Genomic DNA, 24,318 nt, shown 5'->3' on the forward strand with positions numbered 1-24,318 from the left:
TAAGGTTGTATCTACTCTTACTGCTGTAGAAAAGAAATTCATCTGGGTGGGAGAAATCTGAACAAGAACCTTTCCTGGTGTTTTCTCTTTGTGAGGAGTGAATGCAAAGCATATGGGAAGGAGTTCAAAATGGTATCCTCTACATACAGTCAGAAATGCAATTACCTGCAAAACAGATTGACACATGTATTTATTTATTTATTTTTCAAATTTCTATCACCGCCCATCTCCCCCCAAAGAGGGGGACTCTATAGTCCCCCCCTGTAGTCTGCTATACTAGCCCTTTCTGCTGCACATGCAAATCCTGTACTCCCTAACACGCAGAATGGGATTTTGTAGTGTTTTTGCACATTTGACAGTGACAGGCCTTTAAATTGTACTGTACATTGATGATAAGCATTCACTGATGCCTTCCTGGTTCATTGCTCCTGCTTCCTAAAGACCGTATTTGCTCTTAAGTATTCCAACACTGGTAACAGGCAATCGGTAACATTTTTAGAAGGCTTGCTGGCAGAAGCTCTATTCTCAACCTCATGTTTGCTGAGCAATTCTGCATTTCTGTGCACAATGTAATGACAAAAAAAAAAAAAGAGCCTCTTCTATATGCCATGCCCAGCTGCCATCCCAGCATTTGAATGATGAGCACGTGGCTGATGAGAAGGTAACGTGGAAACGACATTGAATGCTTTGCTCGGACCGATGCGTGGGGGTGGGAAAGGAGATAATGGGTCCAGTGGGACCATCTTCAGCCGGAACTAGATTACAGAACTAGGTCAAAAGAGCATGAGAGATGGAACGGAGATGGAACTTTTCTGAGGACAGTAATTCTATATTCCCATCTCTCTGTTGGGGCTGGAAAGAATTTAATGGAAAAGACTGGATGACAGCTACATAGTGTGGTCTGCTAGACAGCTACTGTGACTTTACTCCCTCCCTCCCATTCCATTCCTTGCAAAGGTTAAAAAACTTTCTTCTCCCTCCCCCACCCCGCCCCCTTCGCCGTGAGTCAGGACATGTTGCAACTTTGCCAGGCACAGAGGGGAAGAACTTGCTGCAGCTTCTTTCCCAGTATTCTCAAAGGTGGCAATGATGAGTGTGTGATGTCTTCTGCTCTGTTCCAGTTAGGTCCTGAGTGCATGCTACAATTAGAGGTCAAACGTTTAAGAAACAGGGTTTGACTGAAATTCTTCAAGTAAAACAAAATGGCTACAAGCAGTTATCCTCCAGACCTAATTCTGGGAGGTGGGAAATATTGGGACTCCATATTTCTATAACAAACTGCCATTGATTTCTCTTTTTAAGCACGCTGAGGGGCCATGTACACGGCATATGAAATGTATAGCATGTAGAAGCCCTTCTGTTTGTATTTACCCTAAAGAGAAGTGCATGGTGGCCTGATCCAGGGTGAAATCACAGAGTGCAGAGTGGAGGAGGGTAACCTAATCCTTCCCCAGCATCTTCATGGTTTATATGCATTCCATCATTCAATGTGTGAGCACAGGAACTTTTAAAAACACCTTTGACATTAGTGGATTTCTTTAAAAATGCACCTGCATGTATATGCATGAAAGAGGGAAGGTGTTTTATGTTTTCTGACAATCCTATTCTAACTAGTGTTCCTTAAATTTCAGTTTTCCAAAGTGTTGGCTGTAAGATTGGTGAAGGGCGCTAGATTGAGGAAAGGTGTTGAATACACTTATCTAGGAACAAAATTGCATTGTGTGTGTGTGTGTGTGTGTGTGTGCACGTGCACTCCTTTGAGTCAGTCTTGAATCCTGATGACTGCCTGGACTAGTCCCTGCAGTTTTCTTGGCAAGACTTTTTGGAAGTGGTTTGCCCTTGCCTCCTTCCTAGGGCTGAGAGAGAGGGACCAGTCCAAGGTCACCCAGCTGGCTTCATACCTAAGGCAGGACTAGAACTTACAGTCTCCCCATTTTTAGACTGGTGCCTCAACCACTGCAACAAGGTATCATTTCAGACTAGTCTGCACAAGCATGGTGTCCCCTCACTCTTTGTTAAACGGTGGAGCTGATTTTAAATTCTGCATGAGCAACCCAATGTGAGGATGTTCATACAAAATGCTTTGTATCTGGAAGATGGCAATTGACTTAAGGCCCCAAGTTTGTTGTAGATTCTATTGCATAGGAGAAGGGAAATACTTTTGATGGAGAATCCTCATTTGTTGATACAGTGCCATCCATCTTCTAAGAAAGGAAAGGATTTTGCAGCCAGAGTCAGAGAGCAAGAGCATGACTGGCATTCCTTATATTTGGAGAGAGAAAGAAGCGGGAAACAACTTGCTTTGCTCATCACTGGATAATAGTTTTTCTTGGATCCTATTGGTGGAGGAGATGCAGAAGAATCTTGTTTTACATATATGGGTGAACGAATAGTAATAATGATGAATGTGCCAGGGTGGACAACATGATGCCTATGGCAAGAATGTGTCTGCAGATCACTCTCTTGGTGCCCAATAGGCTCCCTGCCCCATCTGACTTCAGTTTTAGGTTCTTTTAATTTTTTTTAAAAAAAGGGAAGCTAGCAAGCATCAAAGCCAAGCACCAGCCTTCAGCACTATTAGGATTCTTGGAAATTAAGAAAAAAATGATGGATGGTTGAAGTTTAGTGGTTCAGGAAGAAGGAGGAGAAGCAGCAGTGGCAGCAACGATAAGGAGTATTTGGGGTGTTAGATGAGATGATAAAGAGCCACCTCACAGGTTTGTCTTCTGGTAAATGGATGTCTCTAATTGGTCAGATCCACCCCAGGAGCTACTTTATGCGTGATCAAATCCTCAATTGCTAACATTTAGTGAGAATGCCCAGAGCATTATCTCAAAATTCCAAATGTTGCCATCAGCTCTTAAATATTCTCTATTCATGTGGTGTACCTCAATGATGCCATGAGCTAAACCGTGAAGGGCCACCCAAGACGGGAAGGTCATGACAGAGAGGTCAGACTAAACGCGATCCCTGGGGAAGGTAATGGCAACCCACCCCAGTATTCTTGCCATGAAAACTAAATGGATCAGTACAACCAGAGATACGTCGGTATACCATCGGAAGATGAGACCCCCAGGTCGGAAGATGGTCAAAATGCTACTGGGGAGGAACAGAGGATGAGTTCAACTAGCCCCAGACGTGATGACGCAGCTAGCTCAAAGCCGAAAGGATGGCTAGCGGCCGATGGTGCTGGTGGTGAACAGCGAATCCGATGTTCTAAGGATCAACACACCATTGGAACCTGGAATGTAAGATCTATGAGCCAGGGCAAATTGGATGTGGTTATTGGTGAGATGTCAAGATTAAAGATAGACATTTTGGGTGTCAGTGAACTGAAATGGACTGGAATGGGCCACTTCACATCAGATGACCACCAGATCTACTACTGTGGACAAGAGGACCACGGAAGAAATGGAGTAGCCTTCATAATTAATAATAAAGTGGCTAAAGCAGTGCTTGGATACAATCCAAAAAACGATAGAATGATCTCAATTCGAATTCAGGGCAAGCCATCTAACATCACAGTGATCCAAATATACGTCCCAACCACAGATGCTGAAGAAGCTGAAGTAGAGCAGTTCTATGAGGATCTGCAGCACCTACTGGACAACACGCCTAAAAGAGATGTTATTTTCATCACGGGAGACTGGAATGCTAAGGTGGGCAGTCAAATGACACCTGGAATTACAGGTAAGTATGGCCTGGGAGAACAAAACGAAGCAGGACATAGGCTGATAGAATTTTGCCAAGACAATTCACTCTGCATAACAAACACTCTCTTCCAACAACCTAAGAGATGGCTTTATACGTGGACTTCCCCAGATGGACAACACCGAAATCAGATTGACTACATCCTTTGCAGCCAAAGGTGGCGGACATCTATACAGTCAGTAAAAACAAGACCTGGAGCTAACTGTAGTTCCAATTACGAACTTCTTCTTGCACAATTTAGGATCAGACTAAAGAGATTAGGGAAGACCCACAGATCAGCTAGATATGAGCTCACTAATATTCCTAAGGAATATGCAGTGGAGGTGAAGAATCGATTTAAGGGACTGGACTTAGTAGATAGGGTCCCGGAAGAACTATGGACAGAAGTTCGCAACATTGTTCAGGAGGTGGCAACAAAATACATCCCAAAGAAAGAGAAAACCAAGAAGGCAAAATGGCTGTCTGCTGAGACACTAGAAGTAGCCCAAGAAAGAAGGAAAGCAAAAGGCAACAGTGATAGGGGGAGATATGCCCAATTAAATGCAAAATTCCAGAGATTAGCCAGAAGAGATAAGGAATTATTTTTAAACAAGCAATGTGTGGAAGTGGAAGAAGACAATAGAATAGGAAGGACAAGAGACCTCTTCCAGAAAATTAGAAACATCGGAGGTAAATTCCAGGCCAAAATGGGTATGATCAAAAACAAAGATGGCAAGGACCTAACAGAAGAAGAAGAGATCAAGAAAAGGTGGCAAGAATATACAGAAGACCTGTATAGGAAGGATAACAATATCGGGGATAGCTTTGACGGTGTGGTCAGTGAGCTAGAGCCAGACATCCTGAGGAGTGAGGTTGAATGGGCCTTAAGAAGCATTGCTAATAACAAGGCAGCAGGAGGTGACGGCATCCCAGCTGAACTGTTCAAAATCTTGCAAGATGATGCTGTCAAGGTAATGCATGCTATATGCCAGCAAATTTGGAAAACACAAGAATGGCCATCAGATTGGAAAAAATCAATTTATATCCCCATACCAAAAACGGGAAACACTAAAGAATGTTCAAACTATCGAACAGTGGCACTCATTTCACATGCCAGTAAGGTAATGCTCAAGATCCTGCAAGGTAGACTTCAGCAATTCATGGAGTGAGAATTTCCAGATGTACAAGCTGGGTTTAGAAAAGGCAGAGGAACTAGGGACCAAATTGCCAATATCCACTGGATAATGGAAAAAGCCAGGGAGTTTCAGGAAAACATCTATTTCTGTTTTATTGACTATTCTAAAGCCTTTGACTGTGTGGACCATAACAAATTGTGGCAAGTCCTTAGCGGTATGGGGATACCCAGTCATCTTGTCTGCCTCCTGAAGAATCTGTATAATGACCAAGTAGCAACAGTAAGAACAGACCACGGAACAATGGACTGGTTTAAGATTGGGAAAGGAGTATGGCAGGGCTGTATCCTCTCACCCCACCTATTCAACTTGTACGCAGAACACATCATGAGGCATACTGGGCTTGAGGAATCCAAGGCTGGAGTTAAAATCGCTGGAAGAAACATTAACAATCTCAGATATGCAGATGATACCACTTTGATGGCTGAAAGCGAAGAGGAACTGAGGGGCCTTATGATGAAGGTGAAAGAAGAAAGTGCAAAAGCTGGCTTGCAGCTAAACCTGAAAAAAAACCAAGATTATGGCAACCAGCTTGATTGATAACTGGCAAATAGAGGGAGAAAATGTAGAAGCAGTGAAAGACTTTGTATTTCTAGGTGCGAAGATTACTGCAGATGCTGACTGCAGTCAGGAAATCAGAAGACACTTAATCCTTGGGAGAAGAGCAATGACAAATCTCGATAAAATAGTTAAGAGCAGAGACATCACACTGACACACTGATCACACTGTCCGCATAGTTAGAGCAATGGTGTTCCTCGTAGTAACATATGGCTGCGAGAGCTGGGCCATAAGGAAGGCTGAGAGAAGGAAGATCGATGCTTTTGAACTGTGGTGCTGGAGGAAAATTCTGAGAGTGCCTTGGACTGCCAGAAGATCAAACCAGTCCATCCTCCAGGAAATAAAGCCAGACTGCTCACTTGAGGGAACGATATTAAAGGCAAAACTGAAATACTTTGGCCACATAATGAGAAGACCGGACACCCTGGAGAAGATGCTGATGCTAGGGAGAGTGGAGGGCAAAAGGAAGAGGGGCCGACCAAGGGCAAGGTGGATGGATGATATTCTAGAGATGACGGACGCGTCTCTGGGGGAGCTGGGGGTGTTGACGACTGACAGGAAGCTCTGGCGTGGGCTGGTCCATGAAGTCACGAAGAGTCGGAAGCAACTAAACGAATAAACAACAATAGAAAAGTATTTGGTACAATGAAAAGCAGGTGCTTGGAGTTCTTCCGGTTTAGAAACCCCTAAGTTGCACCCCTAGAAGATGTTTGCTATTCAATTAAGTGTGCTTACCTGGAAGTATGCGCCTAGAAATGAAGGCTAACAGCCAAGGATTTGAGAGTGGTTTGCCAGTAGTATTAGAGACTTATTTAACTATGTTTTACTTAACATTCCTTTCATTCCATATCTACAGTGGGGCAGCCGTATGGATCAGGCAACATGGGGGGTGTGGTGGGGCAGGGCCAGGAATGCTGGTTGAGAAGGTGCTTAGGCTAGCAGTGTGTTGTTTTATACCCTACAGCTGCTGTCAGTGCTGGGGATGCCTACAGATTGGGGCCACAGCCAAAGCTTGAAGGAATGAACTTGGCAAAATAAGATAATGAAGCCAAGAGTGGGATTGGCTTCACCAGATGTGGAAAAGTATGCTGTCATTCACTGGATCAGGCCAGAGTGCAAGCTGCTGTTCATCATCCTTGTGTGGCCAAGGATGGAAATCTTGTGTTTCCAAACCTTTGTAATCAGGCTGCACATTTTTTAGTATTTGGTGGCCAGTGACCACAGAAAGCTAGATAATGTTGCCATTCAAATGAAAGAGTTAATTTTTCAGGTTTCAAAAACATCTGGGTTTTGCAGGTTATTATCTGAGTACTGAACTCGTTCAAGGGCTTAGCACACCTTTAAAAAGTTTTCTTCTGGAAAGTCAGGAAGGAGTCATGCTGATCTTTCCCTCATCCATTCAATGTTTATTTTAAGGTGTGCCTATAGTTCTAGTAATGATTATTGATCATGAAATAAAATGTAGTGATGGTGACAATTTGAGTTTTAAGTGCATAATTCAGTTTCCATTTCTTGGAAATTGAAGGCATGTGGCATATTTTAGGGACCAGATAGGTTTTCCCCCTTATCTGGCAAACTTACATGCCCTGACCCGACCCATCTTTGCAGCAGACAAGGATTTTCGAAGAATTCATGTGGGGCTATGATAGCTTTGCTGTTCAAAGCAAAGAAATGGTTGTCTCATTAATCTTTTCAAGCAGAGCTGGCTGCTGATAGGGTTTTATGATCTATAATTGTGATTGAATATCCTTTTTGAATGGTACTTCAAGATCTAGTCAAGGTGTTGGTGTAGCTTTGTTACAAATTCTGCCTTCCTATGTTCTTGATTTGATTTCCCTTGAATGTCTCCACCTGAGCAAATAAATATAAATTATTTCAGAGGCTTCGTATTCAGCAAATAAATATACATTATTTCAGGATATGCTTCACTGCCATCTTCTGCCCTGGAAAGACCACACTGAATATCACTGCTTGGGGAAACAGCATACAAAGAAACTATATATAAAAGCAGCATGGTTTGGCCTTATGTAAATAATCATCTTTCTCTGGGTACCCTTTGCAATTTTCCTTTCACTATCTCTTTCTTTGCTCAGAGAATGTGTGTTCAACTGCATCTTAATACTCTTGAGAGACAATGGTTGTATTAGAGCTGAAAGGGATTTGAGGCAGGTTTCCCATTATTTCCTAAGTGCATCTTCTTGTTGCCTTGGGTGAAACAGGCTTTGCAAGAAGGGAAAACCAGTGAGCTGGAAAGCATGAGCCATCCTTATTTTTCTTTGCTGTGAGGCTGGGATGGACTGTGTCCTGTGCTTCCCTTCCAGATGGCCTTGTGGATGTGCTCCAGGCATTTGGTGTGCGGGAGGGCAAGAATGGGGTCACCATCGCTGCTGGGATCTGCACCCGGAGGAATGGATCGGAGGAAACTGACCTGGCCTTCCGCCTGGAGAACCAGACTCATTTCATCACCCCCACCAGGCAGCTGTTTCCTGGTAATGCTAAGCAATCTGTCTATGCGGATCTGCATAGTTAGCCGAACCCCAGGGCGGGTTAACATATGTATCCGAGGGCCTCATCACCTGCACGTGTTCAACATGATTTCTCAAAGTGTGGAAGACAGATGTATTCTAGAACATGCTTTCCAGAACTGTAAAAGGCTAAGTGCAAATGCATGCAGTGTATGTGGCCATGTATGTGGGAAGCTAAGATTGGCTTGAAATTAGATGGGCATACCTTTAAGGTTTTTCTGAATTCTGCACTTATGTCTAAATCCTTCAGGGATGTGGGACTACTAGGAAATGTGCAGAGTCCTCAAGCTGGTGAAAAGTGAGAGCCATTTGGGGATGGGTTGAGATGCGGGTTTGGTTCCTGGCTGTGTTGATTTCTCAGGATGCATTGTCTCCTCCTCTTACAGATGGCCACTTCCCAGTGGACTTTTCAATATTAGCCACAGTGAGAGCACTCAAAGGCAGCCAATCTTTTTTGTTTTCCCTGTACGATGTACGGGGTGTACAGCAGCTTGGCGTAGAGATTGGACGTTCCCCTGTCTTCCTCTATGAAGACCAGCTGGGTTTCCCAGCACCTGAGGACTATCCTCACTTTCACAGAGTCAACTTGGCTGATGGCAAGTGAGTCGGGATACTGGGATGGGAAAAATAGGAGGAAGCTGTTAGAAATGGTTATATTATCATATAAATGTGGACGAGGCTGAAATATTACTTAGTTTCAGTGTGATTTTTCATAGGAATATTTTTGCAGTGGTCTTTCAAGGGATGCATCACAGGCTCTTCTTTTTCCTTTGTTGTGGCAGATTGAGAGTAGGTAATATTTAGACAGACAGACAGACAGACACACACACACACACACACCCCAACACTCTTGATTTTAATCCCAGAATTAAAGATCCCAAAATCTAGACAATTGTGGTTTGCAGAAGCTACTAAGTACAGCTTGTTAGGTAGTTAAAAAAGGAGTAATTACTAAGTTAAGTCTAATAATATCCAAGTAAGTTAAGTCTTCCTGCCAACCTAGCAGTTCGAAAACATGCCAATGTGAGTAGATTAATAGGTACCGCTTCGGCAGGCAGGCAACGGCATTCCATTTAGTCATGCCGGCCACATGACCACGGAAGTGTCTACGGACAAACGCCGGCTCTTTGGCTTTGAAACGGAGATGAGCACCGCCCCCTGGAGTTGCACACGACTGGACTTAATGTCAAGGGAAACCTTTACTAAGTTAAGTCTAGTAAGAACCAAATAAGTTAAGTCTAGTAATAACCAAGTCTATGGTATCTTTGATATTTTAATAGAGCTAAAATTGTTTGACAAAAGGATAATTTCTCCCTTCTTATATGCATCAATGTTTATCCAACTGATGTCACTGTTAAATACACTTCCTTGATGATCAAAGCACTACAAGAAAATCAAATATTACCAGTATTTCTTAAAAAAAAAACCCACTTTCAGTGCCTGTAATATAATGTCCAGAACAGCTCTCTTCAACCTGGCACCCTCTAGATATGTTAGAGCACAATTTCCCTAATCCTTAGTCAGTGTGAGGATTGTAGCCTTACACAGCTGGAGAGTACAGGTAGGGGAAGGCTGGCATAGAATACTGAGCTTGATTTATGTCAGAGCTTTGTTCAAATCTCTACCCCCCAGGCATGAATAGCATTGGGTAGTCTTAGCCAGTTCTTTTCCCCATCTGACTCTCAGCCCAGACACAGGGCAGTTGTGAGAATAAATTAAGACCTTCTAAAAGTTGCAGAAGAGATCAATAACTGGCTCTTTTCTTTACACCTATTATCTTTTCTTCTGAGTGACCAGATCTGTAGTTGGCCTCAACCCTTGGTCCCAGTTTCAGCTGATATGTAAAACATACTGTAGGAAAAAAAATACTATAAACAAACATTATCTAAAATTACCAAGTTCAATTGGGAAGAGTAAAATCTTGTGACTTTTGGTCATGAGATTTCAACCACTTTTTAAAAGTTTAAATTGGAGGTGGGTTCATGTATTCTGCCTTGTCCTTGGCTTTTCATGAAATATAGTGGTTCACATAAAGGGAAAGGGTGGGACCTATAAAACATATTTGGCAGTTTAGCATGTCAGCAAAACTCATTCTGCTGCTAGATGAAAGTAAGCTTTATCTCTTTCTTTGCTCAGAGTGTGTGTGTTCGACTGCATCTATCTGGGATGCTTCCAAATGGAAGGCTTATTGCACTATTAATGGAAAGGCATTCTGCAGCTATTGTCATCTCTTCCATAATATGTGTCTGTGAGTGAATGAATGAATGAATGAATGAATGAATGAATGAATGAATGAGATAAAAGAGATCTTGGGAGGGTTACAAATGGAAGATAAAACTTTTGTGAATAAGGCAGAATGATTGCACAGTAAGAAACTCATCTGGACCTACCTCTGGATTCCCCAGAAAGCTGACACCTTCTTTGTCTCACTAACTTGCTTAACTCTACTGTCTTTGGCAGATGGCATCGCATTGCTCTGAGTGTGAAAGGTGAGAGTGTATCTTTGAGCATTGACTGTGAAGATGCTGTAACACTACCCCTGAAGCGAAGCATGCAGCCGGTTGTCAGCGTTGATGGGGTCACCTTGCTAGGGGCACGTCGACCAGATGAAGACATTTTTGAGGTAGGAGGACTTATTCAAAAACCTCAAATCATTTCTGCCACTCTAAAGAAAAAATCGATTTGACTGCTGAAGCTAACTTATTCAAATTATTATGTTGTTAGAGTACAAGTCGCCTCACGTCATCTTTTCATGGAACGACCCTTAGTATCTCCTGATCCACATCTTTCTCCCTCTGTGCCAGTTGTGCCATCTCTTTCACTGTGCCTGGCAAGGTTCCATGAGGCTGCTAGGAGCCTGGGATTGACAAATTGTACCAGCATATTTTTTGTGCATTTACAAAGCCTCACAGAATGCAGGTGCCCTTTTCTGCTCTACCCCTGCTCTGCTATCTTGGGAAAAACAAATTGATTTCCAAGCATAGAAAGCCAGTGAGTTGGGCACAGTACCATCTTCCCATCTGCTTCCAGCCTTCCCTCTCCAGCACTTGCTGCCTGTGTGGTTGAAAATGCTCAGCAGAGTCTGCCTTTGTATGCCTACACTGGCTGGCAGCTTTATGTGGTGGCCTTCCTTATGGAAATAGGCCCGACTTTGTGGCAGGCAGGATGAGCAGACACGGGAATCATTGGGGAGAGGGCTTCCAAAAGGACAGTGCTAAGATTTGGGATCAATTAACTCTTTTGTGAGAAGAAGATTAGCTCATAGGTAGTATATGCCATAGATAATAGTCACAATCATCTTCATCTCCCCAAGGAATGAAGCTGTTGGAAGGCTTTCAGTTAAGTATCTGTGAAGGAAGGGAATCTTGACAGTTTGGATTAAGGGCAGAGTGGTGATTAGAACAATTTCACAAAAGGCAGAAAACCTACAGAACAGGGAACTCAAAAGACAATATCGCTAATGAAAGAGGGTCAAGAAATAGAAGCCAAGGAAAGGATAGAAGAAGAAAAAGGCAGAGAAGATTCTGTATACTAGTAGCATTCCAGAATAGGCGTGCCCTTCTTTTAACTGGGATTAGACTTCTCAGGAAGAGAACTCAGGGATTTCTAGTCTGCAAAGGACAATATTAGTTTCAACAGTCCTAGAAGCAGAGAAAAAAACCCTCCTCCCCCCCCTCCCCACACATTCTTTCTCCAGGCATAAATGTCAGAGGGCACAAGATCTTTGAAGGCATCTAGGCTGTTGGCTTGGGGGTGGCCAAGAACAAGCACTTCTTGTTGTAATGCTTGGAAAACCTTGGCTTAGGGCCATCTACCTCTGGTGATTTGGGCAGTGACTGAGGGAATGCCTGGAAATGTCAGCTTAGCAGTGTGGGGGTGCTGAGGAGCAGCTCCCTTTTGTAAAGAAGGTGGTGGCAGGGCTCCCTACAGTTGAGTGGGGGACAGGTGGGGTGGAATCCAGAGGAATGTTCCCAACCTAAGCTATATGCCTTTTTTCCATGGTGCTTCTCTATCTTGTAATCCTCCCGTCTACGTCCGACAAAAAAACGTGCATCTAATCCTTCAGAAGAATTGGGTACTAGTGGATGTGGGATTCAAGATGAAACTATGCAAGTGCAGGAAGAACTGAAGACTTTTATATACTATCATTGTTCTGCCAAATTCAGTTATAGCTAGGTGAAAGGGCCTTGTGAAAATGCCATTCTTCCAGTTCTGTGAAGTCTATGCGTATGCTGCAGTCATGTTCATTGTGGCAAGATTGGCTTTAATGTGGTAAAGTGTAAAGTTAAATCTGTGAAGGGCAGATATGCACCTTTAAATAATCAGTGGACACATGCCTTCAGTCCTTCAGAGCTCCTCAGTGTGTTTTCACTGCATATTTATGGATTCCCATCCACTGTTCCCCCTCAAGTCCTGTTGTGTTGCCTCATCGTGGAGGTGGGGAGGGGTGTTTCTGAAAAGGGTGAGCAAAGAACTCCAGAGTGTTTGCCAAGTATATATTCCAAGTAGAGCCACTCAAGACATGAAGGTCATTCCAGCTTCCCAGCTAAACCAAGCAGGCACCTATAGTGGGCAGCAATAATATAGGGAGATGCTGTAGAGATAACGCATTAGTGATCAAAGGCATCATTTCAAACTAAATGGGAGAAGACAATGGGAAGCCACTCCTTTATTTTATCAAGAAAGCCACCTGGACAAACCATATGAGCTTAGGAAAACAGGAATCCCATAGCATCTCATTGTCCTCATGCAAAACCTGTACACAGATCGGGAAGCCACAGTTTGGATGGAATATGGCAAAACAGACTGGCTCCAGGTCAGCAAAGAAATGAGGCAAAGTTATATTCTCTCCTTATTTATTCAACCGATATGCTGAATATACATTGAGGAAAGCTGGATTGGAAGAAGATGACTCTGGTTTTAAAACTGGAGGAAGAAACATCAAAACCCCTCATTATGCTGATGGTACTACTGTGATAGCTGAAAATACAAATGATTTGGAAGTTCTAATAATGAAAATTAAGAAACGCAATAAAGAGAAAAGGACTAAGCTTAAATCTAAAGAAAATCAAACTAATGACAATAGATACAGCAACCAGCCTTAGTACTGACAAGGAAAATATTGAAGTGATAAATAGTTTCTGCCTTTTAGGATCAACTATCAACAGTAAAGGAACCAGCAATCAAGAAATACATTGCAGAGAAGTGCTTGGTAGAGTGACAGTGATGGCCTTGGAGAAGATACTCAGATGCTGTGATCATGCAGACAATGGTTTTCCCTCTGACATCCTGGAAACAAAAGCTGGACTTTGGAGAAACAGGATAGAAAGAGTATTAATGCTTTTGAACATTGGTATTGGGAAGGCTGGAGAAAGGCTGATAATTGTCCAGTATATCTGGGCCAAGCAGTGGCTTCTCAAGGAGGGGGTAACATTCCCTCTCTCAAGGACACGTTAATGTTGCCTTGACTCAGCTGCTTGTCACCTCCCTGGAGGCTTTCACCAACCAGAAGGGGCAGCTGTCAGGAATGCAAGTGGCTGGGTAGGTACTACAGAGGGACCTGCAAAATAATCAGAGGCAGGAACTGCTATGCAAGGAATGTGAGGATGCTTGAGTTCCTCAGGAACTCACATAACTAATGCAGCCATGAGTATACTGTAATGCAGTGTTTCTCAACCTTAGCAATTTTAAGATGTCTGGACTTCAACTCCCAGAATTCCCGAGCCAGCATGACTGGCTGAGGAATTCTGGGAGTTGAAGTCCAGACATCTTAAAGTTGATAAAGTTGAGAAACACGGCTGTAATGTGTAAAGGAATAAAGGTGAGCTCTGAACCATATTAAATGCCTGACTGCCATGTGCTTTTGTCATCTATATATCAGCTGGTTCTTCAGTGTTTGGTTTTCTTGCAAGTGTACATAGTTGGAATATGCAGATGTTTGGGTTCATTTGTGTGTATATATGCTTCTCTGTGTTTATTTTTGAATTGTGGGAATGTGGACATCTTCCCAATTCTGGCTGCTCTGCTCCTTCCCCTGCAGCTTCCTTTTTTAATCACACAGCTTATTTTGCCTTGATCTAGCCCTCTGTCCCTGCCTGACCCCATGCCTTGGCTATGACTCACTGTAGTCCACTCTCCATCTTGCTTCTTAATTTCTCTTCCTTTCCATCACCTCAAAAATGCTGGGAGCAGATTAATTGTGAGTCCCAACTGAGCAGGTGGGATCAGCAGTTCTGCGGGCTGTTCTGGAAGAAGGCCTACTGGCCATACTTTGGGAGATGATTTATAGGGAGCAAATGTTCTGTGTCCACCAGGACTGCTGGGATCACACTGGCTGAGCCAGAGGAGCTGGGGCATGTTCAGCTGCATCAGAGAGCGTGTTTGTGTACATCTGCAGTGATGATAATTTAATATGGCTGTTGTTGGCATTCTGATTCCAAGCCATAAAGAGAGGGAGAGGACAAAAAGATTGATTGAACATTCTTTGTCGTACTAACTTTGGTTAATATACAAATATCCAAGCTTTCGGATTGCCCAGAATTGTTTGCAAACTTCATAATTGGCGGGATGTATCTGTGCTTGGCTTTCTTGAGCAGGGTTAAAAGGCAACACAATTCAGAGTGACTAACAGATCAGCTGGTTTGTTCCACCCATATTAAATCAAGTAAGGAGTGAGATGAGACCTGCACACAAATAGATGGAATCAGAATTAGGTACATCCAGGGCCATAGTTAAATTGATCTGGATATACTGTGTGAGGCTTCCAGACAATTTAGAACTTAGCAGCTGAGTGCCAATCAGGGCTAAACTGATCCACAGCAATGAGGTTTATCCAGTTTTAAGCAAATGGTTGTAATGGGCTGTGAGAATAACCCCGGGAGACAGAGGAAGAGCCGCAGCCAGGGCAAGGTCAGACAAGAGCTATCTCAGCCCACCGAAGGGATGAGGGTGCAGAAAGCGTCTCAGAAGGGACCCTCCCTAGTCCTCTGGAACGTAAAGGCGAGGGAGGGGAGAAGTGCTTTGAGACTTGCAAGTTTCAGCTACAGTAACCTTACAATAAAGGTAGTGTTAGTACTCATGCTTTTGGTTTCCTGACCAGACTACCTTGAAGGCTTGGCATCAGTCTTGTAAGTCTCAAAGCACTTCTCCCCTCCCTCACCTTTACTTTCCAGAGGACTAGGGAGGGTCCCTTCTGAGATGCTTTCTGCACCCTCATCCCTTCGGTGGGCTGAGATAGCTCTTGTCTGACCTTGCCCTGGCTACGGCTCTTCCTCCTGTCTCCTGGGGTTATTCTCACAGCCCATTACAATGGTAGGGGAAGGTTAAGCTCTGGACTATAACTATCTGGGTTAATGTTAATATTCTATAAAAGCCAGCAGCTAAAATGTGTAATTTTTTTAGATGGATGCACCGTAATCCCACTTCTTCTTTAGAGTCATGCTTAAGAGTGCAAGATATATTGTATATGAACTTTCCTACATAATAAAGCCTTAAGTTGAAAATGCATAGGCGTATCATGTGTTCATCAAAAGATTCTGAATGGTTGTGCTGTGCTTCTTCCTCTTCAGGGTGATCTCCAACAGCTTCTGCTTGTGCCAGACCCAGCAGCTGCTACCCATTATTGCCAGGATTATATGCCTGATTGTGACAGACAACTCGTCTATAAATTGCAGACCCAGGATGCAGAAGAGGTAGGTAGGCAGGCAACCAAAAGGCAGGAGCTGTTAATTGCCAGGTTCCTGGCCAAGTCCCTGGGATGACCCTCGGTGCCAAAATCCCCTGCAAGAACCCAAAGGAAGACATCTGCTTGTGAGAATGAAACTAGCACCTGGTCAGTTAGCACACTGGAGTCCGTGCTCCCTTTTCTTAAGTAGTAAAAGCTTATCTTCCCCCATGTTAGTCTAAATGGCTCTCTCTCCTCTTCTAAGGATTTACTGTAGATTTTAGAATGTTACACCAGGCAACTTTATATTTTTCCTGTTCATTAGCTTATAGTCATTGTAGGAGGAGAGCCATGTTAAGCTACCAGAAGGAGTCTGGTAGCACCTTTTCCAACTAAAAATTGTATTAAAAGGCATACGTTTTTGTGAACTGCAGCTCATTCCATCAGATGCTTCTGATGAAGTGAGCTGCAGCACATGACAGTTTATGCTTTTTGATAGTTTTTAATTGGAAAAGGTGCCCCCAAACTCCCCCTGATTAGTTTAAAGATTCACTTAATCTTGTTAGGGTGAATGGGGCTGAATCTGACACCTAAAATTGCTGATTTATTAAAATCAAGAAGGTAGCTATTGGGAATGAGAGAATTTCAGGGGCATTAAGCTACCTGGGAAAATCCTTATAGAGGAATGTAACCCCATCTCTACAAACTGTTGGCCTCTCACTTTTATGGAAATCTATCTTCTCCCATCACTTAGGGTTTTGCCAGTTGCAGTTCCTGCTCTCCATTCAGTTAGGCAAGACAGAGAAAATTGGTTGCAATCTAAAGGACCTTTTCAGAGGAAACACAGTTTTTGCCACCACCACCACCACCACCTCTGCTGTATACATGATACAAGGAAGAGCAGTGGGAGAGAGTATATCCCTCATCTGGCTATATGGTTGGGTGATCTCATGTCTCACTGTGTTCCGGTCCTCTTATGGCTATTTTAAACATGTGTTTTCCAACATCCTTGGGGAAGTGTGGCATATTGGAAAGATGAAAGCTTGTCTATTTGTTAGATCTTGTCCCTGCCTCTGAGACATTTGGGCCTGTTGAATGTGGCATCCTCAGATGCATTCCTCGTATAGTATACGTCTTAGCACTCATGGTAAAGAAAGTTCCCAGCACATGAATCTTTGATTTTGAAGGTGTTCTGGTGATAGAAATAATATGAGTAGAGTTGGGATCAAAAAATGTATAAACTGGCATGTCCTTGTGAGATTAGCAATGATAATACCAAGGGCTTTAAGCCCTCTGCTTGAGCAAGTGTAAATTTTGCTAAAAGGGCTAATGGATTCATGCTGCCTAAATTTCTTAAAATGACTCTTGGAAATGAAGAGAATACCCAAGTAGATGGGATGAGATATGTCAAGATGATTAGCCATGTCAGCTAAATGAAGAAGCAGAGTTTTGTACATTCAGGGATCAGTTAATATTAATGTCTTGTTTGGAAAAAGCAGATGTCTGAATGTGGGCACCTGCTTGGGGAGAGATAATGAAATGTGGATGATGACATCATCATGCACATGCTACATACAAGATTGGAGGTTAGGAGGCAAGTACATAATCACAGCATCTACATGATGATGTCATCACATGTTTACCATCATTTTAGTGTTGCAGACATCGCTGTCTTTGGAACTTTTTCACTGTAAATAGTAGTAATCTGGTGGATGGTGGGAATGCTGAAACACCACCCTGTGTTGCTTTAGTTGGATCCTGTGTTGGAATAACAGTAGTCATTCCACCATTTGTGGAAATCTTTGCACCTTTTTTAGATCCATAAAATGATCTGCCCTTGGATTTATCTCCTAAAAATAAGGTCAATAAGTAGTTTGGATTACTTCTCCCTGGGGTTGGTTGGAATTGATCCATTAGGTCTCTTAGATGATCAACAGACAGATGAAAGAAAAAGAAGGATTATTCCCCAGGGCCCTGAAAAGGATGGAATTAGGGCAAATTGTGTGTATATGGGTAAAAAGAAATATATGCATTCTTACCAGCCCAAATCAGTCTTCTCCAGAAAGGCATACTGACCCCCAAGTAGATCTGTTGGGTGATGGGTCTTTCCTCTGTGTTCCCCGAGGGGTTGGTGCCACGTTCAAATCTGTCTCTTAGGAATGGGTTCCTGGTGGCTGGGCCTGGATGTTTGAATAGTGACTCCTGGTGTTCTAAGGAAATGGGGAGGTGTTTTTTCTTTCTCAAGTGCCTGTTTTCTCTCTTTCTCTCTGTCTCTCTCTCTTTCCCCTCCCCTTCCCCTTTTCCTCCCATTCTTCTGTCCTACCCCCCCACCCTTTGTGCAGAATGTTCCTCAGAGGAAGGGCAAGAAAGGCAAGGGCAGAGGCAAAGGAAAGGGCAAGGGCAGGAAGAAAGGTAGAGGCAAGAAGAAGAGGAACAAAGAGTCCCTCGAGAAGTCCTTGCTCACTCCAGCCCCAGGCGAGGTAGAGAGTGCAACTAACTGCTCTCTGCTGATCTCATAACTTCGGGTCCCTGCCAGCCTAACCCATGGCCCCCTAACACGCCTAACCCACCTAATTTGCAGCTTCCTCTTGCTTTATCATCCATGGTTCTTCAGGCAGAACTGCTTGCAGAGCACTTGACCTTTCTGCCCTTATGGGTGCCCATTGACTGCCTTGCTTGGGGGCTGATGGTGTCATATGCAATAGCCTCTGACTGAGGAGTTGAAGGACTCCAGGAATGCTGGGCTCACCTCTGTGCTTCCAGTTCCCTTAGCCCTGACTGACTGCAAAGTCCCAGACACAGGTAAGTTTTCATGCCTGAAGACGTGTTCTCCTCCATCAAGTGCCAGGCCGATCCATGCTCACATCTCCTTCTGACGATCAGTCAAAGCCAAGAGTGCCCATGATCAGTTCAGAAAGCTGGGGCAAAGAGGGATGAGATTTCTGTGTGGATGGGCTGCTGGAATTGATGGTATATCTTAGGGAAATATCTGGATAGACTGTAGCTGGCTCCTTCCTGGTGTGAAGGCATCAGCCTCTGGCAGTACAGGTTTTTCAAAAGTGAAATTTAAAAGATTTTTTAAAATTCAAAGTTATGCAGGATGCAAACTTTCATTGAGCCATATTATTGTGAATCGTTACTTCTGAAACCAATGGCAGAGCATCTTCCATTGATTGAATATCCAGTTATATGGATACGGATCATTTACAGTGACCAACAGGAGACACTGTGTTACTGGTTTCATCATCGTTGGGAATCTTCAGATGCAAGTAGCCATATGTTATTCTATGGGGTTCAAACCCTCTACTGGGAATTGAACTCATGGACCTTTGCACTTTAGGTGATTATAAACAATGCATTAGCTTTAGGAGCTGTCTAGATCCTGGTGCTGAGCAGTTGCAGGATAGAAAAACTATCAGAATGGTATACAGGTAGTCATCATTTAGTTACCACAATTGGGACAGGCAACTCAGTCATTAAGCAAAGTGGTCACTACGTGAAACTGCAATTGTGCTTATGATCTGAAGCTTTCCTTTGTTTTACAGACCTGCGAAGCTTGTAAATGTGAGGATTGGTCACAAAGTTACTTTTTCATCACTGTCATCACTGTGAACTGTCACTAAACAAGGACTACCTGTATACAGTCCACCTTCTCGGAATGGCTTATGATTAAAATACCACAGGGTTCCTTAGCTACCATAGGCAGGGCTTGTTGTCTTCAAAGAACAAATCTGAGAAAACAGCTATTAATCTGGACTATTAAATGACTTTTAAACAAAGGATATTTTAAATATATGCCTCAACATCATGGAAGCACTCCCATCACCCTCTCAGGTTTTGTATTTTGTTATCTGTAGGTAAAAAAATAGCAGTGGTTTAGCACACCGAAGAAGTACAGAATATAGGTACGCTGATTGTTCAGAGGAGCTAACAGGCCAAGTGGAAACATAACATAGTAGAATGTAAGGGTTAGAAGGGATCTTGGAGATCATTTAGTTGAACCCTCTTTGCTGTGCAGGAATCTGCTACTGCAGATCCCTGACAGATGTCCAATACCTGACAGATGTCCGTGCAGTCTCTATTTAAATGCTTCCATTAAAGGAGAGTCTACCATCTTCTGAGGCAGGTTGTCCCTTTGTTGAACAGCTCTTATCTTAGGAAATCTGTCCAGATAAAATAATTTAAATCCACTGTTATTTATTCCTGCTTTCTGCAACAATTCTAAATAGTTCCTCTCCATCTTCTGTGTGACAGCCCTTCAGAGACATGAAGCCAGCTATCATGTCTCCCTGCAGTCTTCTGTTGTCCAGGCCAAATATATTCAGATGCTCTTCATAATTTTTTCCTTCCTGGTCCCTAATCATTTTGGCTGCTCTCCTCTGAACACACACCATTTTTCAATCTCCTTCCAAAATGTAGTGAAAATATTCTAGGTACTGCATAGCCAACATAGGATTGAGAGAAACAGTAACATGCACAAAAATTATGTGTATACAAATGTACTCTTCTAATGTATGTATTTTCTACATACCTTTCCTACTCATAATTCTTTCAAATGATTTTTTGAATTGCAAACTGCCTAAATTTTCTGGAAGAAAATGCTTTCCTAGTGATAATAGATTTCATATCTCTCTTTACCCATTTTATTCTGTTTTTTTCCATGTTCCTGTCCCTGTTTTCTCTACTTTGGTGGCTTTGAAAAGGAGGATAGCAAAAACTCCATATGAGCTAGGCCTCTGTCCTGGCAGTTCAGGCAGCATAGAATATCTCCCCCACTATTTTACTGCCCTTATCCTAAAATATCAAGGATAAGTATGTTCCAGACTTTACTCAATCACAAGCATGCTGGTTAAACCTGCAGAGGATTGACCGTCTGCTTTTTAATAAAGGTCTAAAGGTTGTTAGGAGAGTCTCCTAACTTCCTGCTGGCATCATCTACACAGTGGAGAAGGATGTTAAAGATGATACCAAATAGCTCACAGCCATAATAACAGGTACTGTCCTAACAGTCAGGAATCACGCTGAGACGAGGAATAGGTCTCTAGTGTTTATTGCTGCTACATAAGACAGAAAATCCTAACAAACTGAAGAAGCGTGGGAAAAACCCAGACAGATAAACCCCAAAAGTCAAGGAGGGTCTGATCTGTGTCTCTTTGAATGGCTGCTTAACTCCTCAGTACTACGCATGTATTTTCCCCCCTGGATAGAGGCCCCTTCCAGCTCGCCATCAGTACTCATGACAGGTACAGACTCAACCATTATTCTTGGTTATATATCTAAGTTGATTATAAATTATAATATAATATAATATAACCATATCTAAGTTGATTATAAATTATAGGTTTATGGCAGTTGAATACTATGCCACTGTTGTTTAATTTTGTTGGCATAACTAGGCTTTATATATTGCATTTTAATAATTTTATATTGGAATCTGAACATAAATAGAGTTTTGATGGAATTTCCTTTGTGATTATTCAGATTGTTTTAGCTTACGGTCAAAGCAATAAATTTGCATTTTGTTTTCCCCTTGTCTTCCACTAATTATCTTTTTATGTCAGGGAAGGATCCCCAAGTGTGTGAAATACAGAACGGGGGATGCTGACCTCATCCTGCCAGTGAATCATTCTTGCCTTGGCCAGGGGAAACCCTTTCTCTGCCAAATGGAGCAGCTGGCAGAGTTCCTTTCTCTAGAATCAGAATTACAGCTGTTGGGCTATTCAGCACTGGCAACAACAGAGCATTTCTCTTTTCCGTTTCTAATCTTTTCTCAGGAAGAAGTCGCTACCCACTTATATATATTTTTTCTCTCTCCTAACGTAGGCACACTTCATTTCATCTAACTCTGCAAACGCTTGTCTAGCAATACAGTTCAGGTTTGCTGTGTATTTCATCAAGTAGACAGTCATGGGACCCCTTTTATACAGATTCCTTTTGTATGTGAGTGAAATTGCAGCCCACAAAGTTAATCCTTTGGGTAGATTTTGGCATAATCAGTCCATTTTTGCAATCATGCCCTACTGCATCCTGAGATACCTATGCAATGCTCACATTCTAGAACCCTAGCCAGATTGATTTGCCTTTTCAAAAGAAACTCCTTCAAAAGTTGTCCATGGAGATTTTTGAATGATGTTTAGGGAGTGGCTGCTATGCAGTTCTAGGAGTCTATAAAGAAACTACTTCAGGAGCAGCTTAAGTCAGTAGTAAGGTAGATGGAAGAAGACAGAGTTAGAAGAGTTACTTTGGGGTGTATATGCATGGCTGTGTCCATGTATGCGCACACACATACACACAACAAATCATTGCCCAAAATACCCATATGATTGCTTCCATGCAATCATTAGGATTTGAACTCTACCAAAGGGCATCTTTAGGTAAAGTTGGCAGTAGTTTGAAAGTGGTTTGTCATTGCATTCTTCCTGCATCCAAGTTAATACTTGATCCAAATATTAACTAGGCCCTGCCTTCTTCCACAAAGCTTCCAAGCCTTGGCAAGTTCATCCAGATTCAGATCCCACTTTGGGATACACTTGAGATTAAACTGAAGGACTTGGTGCATTCAAAAGCATTTGCAAAAGTTTACCATGATATATGACTACTTAGGATCGGTTGTCTTTGCATCCTGCTCCTGCAGCCTACTGGAATCATCAGAGTAACCCCAGTATTATATGATCTCCCTGAGTTTCAGCAGTGGTAATGGACAATCTTTATTTCTTTCTTAGAATTGAGTGATGTTCCTTATGCAGTTACATATATTCATCAATCCTTTTTTCTTCCAAGGCCCAATTCAGGGGAAATTTACCTATGTGTAGAGGTCATAAGAGAAAGGAAAATAATACTTTTACCAGGGTGCTGTTATGTCTTGTCTCAGGATCTGCTGGATGTTTGCTTGTGAACATAATGCATAGGATACATAAATTGGATGTAGATTTTACATGAATGGCTATGAGCTCACATAGAAATCAGAAAATGACAGTGTAGTGTAGACCAAAATTCACTGGACTTCAGGCACATCAGTCCTAGAAGAAGATATTCCCAGCACATAGATGTCCAATAACCCACACAGTTTACTTAGATATGGTTGGAGGGTTGGGTGAATTGGCAGAAGAAACTCTATTCCTCATGTAGATTTTGTAGTCTCTTTTCAGATTTCCAGATACATGAATTGGCACCAAATGTGAATTTTCATACCAGGTGTTCTGAGTTTCGTAAGTCCCAGAGTGAGAGACCATACTTAATATGCTTGAAAGCTCAGCTGCATTTCTGCCTCTTTCCCCATATGGCATAGCCTCTGATCCACTAGAGCTTTTGCCCTTTCTTACCAAACTCCTCCCCTAGATCTGCTAGCAATCATTGTTTAACTAGTAGGTGCTGCCAAATGTATTTCAGTGTTTAGGCCCTCAGGGAACCTGGTAGATACGATGCCAGGAGATTTTACACTGAAAGCTTAACCTTGTATAATAAATTCCAAAAACATCTTCTAGACACAGAGGTATGAAAGGCTGTTTCTGCTCTAACTTCAAGATACTAGATTCTTAGCCTGAATTTTCTCTTATGTCATGACCACTTTAGTTGGCTTTTGGCTGCTGGCATATTTCTAACCCCTGAAGAATTTGTACAAATCTATGTGCACGCTGCTAAATGTATGTCACCAAATAAGTTACACAGATTTCTTTAACATCTTATGTCTCCCTGTCACCCTCAAGAATGAGACTCCAACTGATGCTAGTCCGACAAAGGCAGCAACTGAGTTCTGGGAAGAGAATCCTGATGCAGGGCTTGGCGTCCTCACCTCTACCACCATGACAGTTAGCTTTAACCTTACAGATCGTTATGAGGTAAGATGGCTTCCAGGCACCAGGGGTGTTCTTTCATTCTCAGAGTCTAAAGAACGTAGGAAGGGGGTGAAATGCATTTGTTGGGATAGAGATAAAGATGGAAAAGTCTAGATGCGGTACTTTTTCTGTACTGAAAGCTGTCTTTTGATTTTTGAGCCAGCAGAGGCCCCACTCCAAAATATAGTGAATGGGCACAGAAACAGCTAAAGTTAATTTGATTTAATTTACTCCCCATTCATGCATTTAATAATTTATTTCACCTGTTTCACTGAAAGTATAATTTGGCATCAAATTTTGAAGGTCTCTAGAAGATACACTCAATGCTTTGAGGTCTACATGAAGCTCTGGGGCCTCAGTTAATTCATCTATGGTCTATGTCAAAATTCATGAATCCTATAGAGACTTTAAGGCTGCAAGATGCCTTCAGTCCAAGCACATGGTCCCTCTTTCCTAGGACTTTATCACTTCAAAATGCAGAATCCAGAATAACATGTTTAAAGAATTTCTATTGCCAGTCCTACCTTTAGGTACAGTGAGGTGGTCTACTCAGATAGCTATCAGGGAAGTATTTGGATTGGGGCCAGGTCCCTACCCATTGTCCTCCCAAGCTGCTGTCTAGAGCGGCCAGTTGTTCAATGTTTTGCTTGCTCTGGCAGTTTTTCCACAATAAGTTATTAGGCTAGGAGTTTAGTATTTGCAAAGTGGCTCCTTCTCTAGTACCTTCCTTTTCAGAGTCCGCAAATGAGGCATCAAGACGGGTAGGCAGCCACTCTCAAGGGCTTCTTTAGTACTTGCTTTGAATGCTGTTCGGAGAAAGGCACTGGGCAGCTGCAAAGTTCTTCAGAGTAGT

General features: G+C 42.6%; 1 protein-coding gene across 2 annotated transcripts in view; it reads left to right on the plus strand.

Annotated features, from left to right (window-relative positions):
- The window catches only part of COL5A3 (collagen type V alpha 3 chain), a 125,740-nt gene that overhangs the window by 20,304 nt on the left and 81,118 nt on the right, over positions 1 to 24,318 (plus strand). For both annotated transcript variants that reach the window (XM_063293983.1, XM_063293985.1), the window contains exons 2-7: positions 7,764 to 7,931; positions 8,354 to 8,567; positions 10,428 to 10,590; positions 15,536 to 15,658; positions 17,973 to 18,110; positions 23,337 to 23,468. In XM_063293983.1, coding sequence (XP_063150053.1) covers positions 7,764 to 7,931; positions 8,354 to 8,567; positions 10,428 to 10,590; positions 15,536 to 15,658; positions 17,973 to 18,110; positions 23,337 to 23,468 — 938 coding nt within the window. The remainder of the gene's footprint in view (positions 1 to 7,763; positions 7,932 to 8,353; positions 8,568 to 10,427; positions 10,591 to 15,535; positions 15,659 to 17,972; positions 18,111 to 23,336; positions 23,469 to 24,318) is intronic.

This window comes from Candoia aspera, chromosome 2 (genome assembly GCF_035149785.1).
Source record: "Candoia aspera isolate rCanAsp1 chromosome 2, rCanAsp1.hap2, whole genome shotgun sequence".
NCBI classification, from domain to species: Eukaryota; Metazoa; Chordata; class Lepidosauria; order Squamata; family Boidae; genus Candoia; species Candoia aspera.